Here is a 6,000-nt window from a genome sequence, read left to right on the forward strand (position 1 = left end):
TTCTGGAAAAAAAAAAAAATAAAATAAAATAATAAAAAAAGCTATGAACTTTCCACCAATATCATATACCTTTTTGTTACACACAATACGAGCTATTTACACTACTTTAAAGACACTGCCGAGTTCACAATATGCAGATGAGAGATGGGTGGGTCACTACTCTAGGTAGCTGCAATCCAAGAAGATAGATGCACAATGATGTACAGCAGTGGCAAAAACAAAAAAACGGACCGACCCTTGTAGCTGATTTCAGAGCCTTGTTCACTCCAGAACACAATAGACTGGTAACTAAGACTTTCGTGGTTCGAATCCTGCCTGGGAAGGAACCTTTTTTTGTTCCTTATTCAAATTTATTCCCAATACTTTTTGATTGCAGCGATATTATACTACTTAATCAACTATTATTCCCAGAACATGAATTTTACCAACTTATTTTCTAATGGCTTTCGAAATGGGCTATGTCGAGACTACAACAATTTCACTAGATCACTCGCTATCTTGTGAATGTGGGCGTGGCATGCGAAGTGGCTCATTTTGGGGACTTTGATTATTCTGTCGGTCCGGGTTTTCTTGCCATTACTGTACACTGATGTTCAAAATATTTTTATTTTATTGGGTTATTTTACGACGCTGTCTCACCATCTATGTTATTTAGCGTCTGAATGATATGAAAGTGATAATGCCAGTGAAATGAGTCCGTGATCCAGCACCGAAAGTTACCCAGCATTTGCTCGTATTGGGTTGAGGGAAAACCCCGGAAAAAATCTCAACCAAGTAACTTGCCCCGACCGGGATTCGAACCCGGGCCACCTGGTTTCGCGGCCAGACGCGCTGACCGTTACTCCACAGGTGTGGACCATTCAAAATATCTGGCCCTACTAATCGATTTTTTTTGGCGTAAGTATGGCTTATTTAGTTATTACTTGTATGAATACATGGCGATGATAATAGTCAGTGTTGCCAATCATACATATATATACCCGCATTATAGAATTCAATTTTTCATCCCACTCTGCTGATTGTGAAGCAACACTGAATTTAGCGGGAAACCACTGATATTGTCAATTACGAGAATAATTTACGCTCAATCTACATAGTAATTTTTCCTGACACGTTTTTAACTGCTGCAATAATGGTACCACTTACTGAGAACTAGTGGAATTCTTCCAATTTTTGTCAATTTTTAATGTCTTTGGTTCTGACTGATCCTGTGATTGGAAAGTTTGCTTACATGGTCATATAATCATAGGCCGGATATCTTTGAACGCCAGTGTACATGTGATGCTATCAACACTGTACCTACTTTCTTCTCAGAAGAGACTCAACAATTATTTAATATCCTTAGTTTTCTCTTGAAGTCAGGACCAAAACAATGTGACTGGTTTATAAACCGAGTCGACCAATTAGTCCTAGATACTATATACATATTAAACAAATTATTGAATTGGTCCTGACTACAAAGAGAAAAATTAGTCATTCAACACATATTTTTTCATCACAGTCCTCAAATTCTTACAATGACAGTATGCTTTGAAATGTCTGCAGAATGAATTCGCAATTAGGTCGTTACAACAATTTCTAAACAGCAGTATCTTAAAGACAATATATTTTGCCTATTTTCATTCCATTATGTCCTACGGAATAATATTTTGGGGAAATTCTGTAGATAGTAAAAATATATTCTTATTACAAAAAAGAGCCATTAGAATAATAGTTGGAGCAAAGACTAGAGAATCATGTAGATTATTTTTTTTTAATTAGAGATTCTAACCTTAACAAATCAATACATATACTCTACAATAAATTTCCTCTTACGTAAAAAAGAAAATTTTCCAACTAACTCAGCCATACATAGTATAAATACCCGCAGAAGGAATGATTTTCATACGCCATCATAAAATTTATCATGCTTTCAAAAGGGAGTACGTTACATGGCGATAAAAATGTTCAATAGTCTTCCTGAAGACATTAAGAATCATAGCCAAAACCCTGCATTATTTAAGATAAAACTAAAAAATTACTTAATATCTCACACTTTCTATTCTGTAGATGAATTCTTGACATTTCACAGTACTGTGTAAATATTATAATACTATTAAATGGTAATCATATTACATTGTATAAAATATTGTTATTAAGGTGTTAATTCTGTACATATTTCATATTTGCATTTTATATGTATTGCATTTTAATGTTAAACGTAAGAATTGGACATGTTCTTTAGTCTGTTCTGTGTTCTGTTAGTCTATGCTGTTGAGCAAATGTAAGAATATTATGGAACCTACCTACCTACCTACCTACCTACCTACCTACCTATCTCCCATTCTCGGAACTGAGTGAAAACTTCGTTTCTGGGCAATAATAGACTTCCAAAATCGTCATCATCAGCAGAGGTGTTTGGATATTAAGGGGAAGTCAATAAGAGGGAATGAAGGTGTACATCGTGCCAGGGAGACTTGTCAGGATATCAGCTGCAATATATAACAAGATAAACACCCTGCCCTGTAGTTAAGAGGATTTGTTATTATTAGCTACTGTAAAAGAATGAAGTATGAAAACTGCAGACATATGGCAGGGGGCAATTAACTTAAATGATTACTAGCATGTTACCAGGCTCACAAGACAGTATCGCTTACCTTCAGCTGTGGGAACCACATTGAATAGGAGCGATGGTTGCTGATAGCCCCTCAGCTGTTCACCAATCATACTGTTCCCTGTAATAATCACAAAAAAAAGAAACATAATTAATTATGTATTTTGAAAGGCTAAACTCCAGAACATGGATTGCACCCTTCCCCTCTACCCCCACCGCACCTACCATGCAACTAGCTACTTTCCTTGCAGCCTCCTCCCTCTCTCGCGTTCTCACGCTTCATCTCGCTCCGTCCGAGACACGCGCCACCTCGAAACATCATGGCGGCCACTGACGATCTCCGTAAACATCGCGCCGATGATCCGACGTGTAGCACATGATGAAGAAAGCGGGGTATCGGGGCTGCAAGCCCCGATTATGATCCGACGTGTAGCACATGATGAAAAAAGCGGAGTATCGGGGCTGCAAGCCCCGATGATGATGCGACGTGTAGCACATGATGAAAAAAGCGGGGTATCGGGGCTGCAAGCCCCGATGATGATCCGACGTGTAGCACATGACGAAAAAAGCGGGGTGTCGGGGCTGCAAGCCCTGACGAGGGGTGTCGGGCACTGAAAAGTGCCTTTTGGAAAACATGATGCGCATTTGACAACCCATCACCAGTATCTCTGCGCGAAGTTAATTTCATGTCGCCACCACATTTAGGGCAAGTGTACGTACTTGCTAATAACCCTTTCTGCTGCAAAAACCGTATATCGCTGCTAAAGTTATGCACGGCGAAAATATCGACGAACGATTCCATGTTCCTGGTAGAGTAACACAGTCACACATCCAACCCTTTCGCACGTCGGCACAAAACTGTCGCCACGCCAAGATGTCCAGCGTCACCTGTTAATTTCGCCACCCCTTCTTTCTCTGATTGGCTTTTCGTGGCTTAAGTCCCGTTAACTCAACGCTCCTTTACTCACTCACCCGCCCGCCCGCCCGCCATCTAGTCGCATGAATTTACATTAATTTATGCACTTAAAATACAACTTAAAATAGCTTCATTATAACATATATATCCCTCAACATTATTACAAGCGAAAAAATATTGCTTTCATGATGATTTATCTTAAATACCATCACGTCTACACACTAATTTATTCTTGATGATTGACACTTGCAACCCGCATGTTGCACTTTTTTCTTCTTCGTTAACATATATATGAGTTCCGAATTTTTTCTACCAAGAACACGTGTTCTCCAGAGAGACTACTGAGGATTCCGGCTGCTGAGGACTAGAGGATTCAACAATGAAGTTGAACACATGAAGAACAATAACAACATATACAACAAGAACATAGAAGAACAGAATACCACCCCATGAAGAGATGAAGAGAGAGAGAGAAAGAAAAAGAGAGGAGAGAGAGAAGACAGGAGGGAAAGGAAGAGGGAAATTACCCTCCAGCAGGTAATTTTTTCCCTCCACAGCTTATGTTGGCATGTCCCCCCACCCTTCATTACCCATAATTCCCACCGTCCCCTAGTGACTTAGGGAGGGGATGGAAGGTGCAATCCATGTTCTAAAATTTTCCCTTTTGAAACATGTAATGTAAGAACAGCTCATGAGGAACTAAGGCATTCCTTGAAATCCATAAACTTGACTAAGTGGAATAATTACCTTGTTGGCATGCATCTTTGTTCATCCCGGCATATGCCGTCGAAGCAGTAATCTTTGAAGCTGGAGTGCTCATAGGAACAGGTATTGTTTGAGGCATAGCTGCCAAGCCTGCAGCCTGCTCAGTTGCAGCTTGTAAACCTATGAGACTTCGCTTACCTGAAAATAAAGAAAAGAGTAATGAAATCTGAAATTTAAACACGAATGACATAAAAACATTGCTAGTGTACTAATTACCTTCAGTAGCTGCAGAATCAATCTTCGCCCTCCTAGCATACGTCCGCAAAGTCTTGTGATGCCTGAAAGTTGGGGTAGACACCGGTGATAAGGTCGCTCGAGGCATAACTGGGCTAGATGGTGGGCTCCGGATTTTAGGGTTTGATGGCACCACTAATCCATTAGCATGAACAGTGGGCACTGCAGTTTGCTTAAGTATCACTTTTTGTGAAGAGCTATAATAGTCAGACTCAATGAAGTGGTCCATGCAGATTCTCAACCTGTGTGTGGCATCTGCGGCAACTCGATACCGGTCCTCTAGCCCACAAAATCGGAGCCACTTCCAACACCTAAACCAATGGATTACAATTACTAATGAGATAAAGTAGAAGAAATATTGAATAGAAATTATGCAAAAATTGGGGAAAAAAATAATAACTTATCTGCTGCATATGTGTTATTTTAAGAGATGTCTAATGCGCATCACTAGGTAGTGAGTGATCATAGGAAAACTGGTAGCAGCAACAGATATTGCATACAAACTAAATTAAATATTAGGCCTATTATTATTATTATTATTATTATTATTATTATTATTATTATTTTTATTATTATTAAACATGATTGGGAATTTCTCCAGATTGGCTAACTACACCAAAGAAGGCATAATTTTATTTTCCATAACTGTGAGATGTTTATACTGAAAACCACGTGGTTTTAGTTTGCAGCCATGTGGCCTAATGCTACAATTCTGGTTTACGAGGTTTCATTTCCAGCCTTCTTGCTCTTTTTTCGTCAATATTTCACATTTCATTACAGTTTGACTGAATTTCGGAACCATATAAATTTATACTCCTACTATAATCCCAAATAAATTAGCAGAAAGCAATACACACCTCGTCTAACCTACCTCACCAAAAAGTACATTGTTTTCATGTGTAAGGTTTAGGCTACACGGGACACAATAATAAAACTAAAGCTTACCTCATAGGTTCCCGAGGAAAATAGAAAAAATGCTTCCCTCCCACAATATTAACACTCTTGCATCCAGGCACAGAGCATCTTCCGCGAATCTTTTGCATCTTTCTGACATCCATCTTCTCCTCGTAACGCTGTTGGCTGGTCATCGGCCAACGTTCTAACTACTTCGTATCGGAAAGTGCAGAACGCTGGTTCCACGGCCGACTTGATGCTGGCTTCGCCTAGAAGGCTGCGAGCATCAAGTCGGCCGTGCTGGTTCTCACGTAGTTCTATGATTTACCACCTACGACGTCGGGCGCTAATCACCTTATTTCAGACCCCCAAAACTAGATGGTGCTGACCGCAGTTTCGCATCCTATTACATATTTATCCACGTATTTAATGTGAAAATTACCACTACTGACTACTGGTACAAATGCCACACACAAACATTGCTCGCCAGAATTTCACCATTGCAGTTTTCAAGTGATATTTCCGTTTTGTGCAACATCCAGAATCATGGCGATGATTCTAAAAAAAAATTCAAGCAATAAGACTTGTGCACATTGAA

The 6,000-nt window shown here is 39.5% G+C and overlaps 1 protein-coding gene across 6 annotated transcripts in view; it reads right to left on the reverse strand.

The window, feature by feature from the left end:
- Positions 1 to 5,623, reverse strand: part of LOC138692273 (zinc finger protein 235-like) — a 54,672-nt gene extending 49,049 nt beyond the window's left edge. For 2 of the 6 annotated variants that reach the window (XM_069815437.1, XM_069815441.1), the window contains exons 1-4: positions 5,454 to 5,622; positions 4,491 to 4,819; positions 4,257 to 4,412; positions 2,637 to 2,714 (exon numbers count right to left, since the gene is read on the reverse strand). In XM_069815437.1, the coding sequence (XP_069671538.1) occupies positions 2,637 to 2,714; positions 4,257 to 4,412; positions 4,491 to 4,819; positions 5,454 to 5,596 (706 nt within the window). In that variant the 5' untranslated portion in view covers positions 5,597 to 5,622. Of the gene's footprint in view, positions 1 to 2,636; positions 2,715 to 4,256; positions 4,413 to 4,490; positions 4,820 to 5,453 lie in introns of all 6 variants that reach the window. The other 4 variants (XM_069815438.1, XM_069815442.1, XM_069815443.1 and 1 more) reach the window with 3 other exon arrangements.
- Positions 5,624 to 6,000: the final 377 nt, after the last annotated feature.

This window comes from Periplaneta americana, chromosome 16 (assembly GCF_040183065.1).
Source record: "Periplaneta americana isolate PAMFEO1 chromosome 16, P.americana_PAMFEO1_priV1, whole genome shotgun sequence".
Taxonomy (NCBI): domain Eukaryota; kingdom Metazoa; phylum Arthropoda; class Insecta; order Blattodea; family Blattidae; genus Periplaneta; species Periplaneta americana.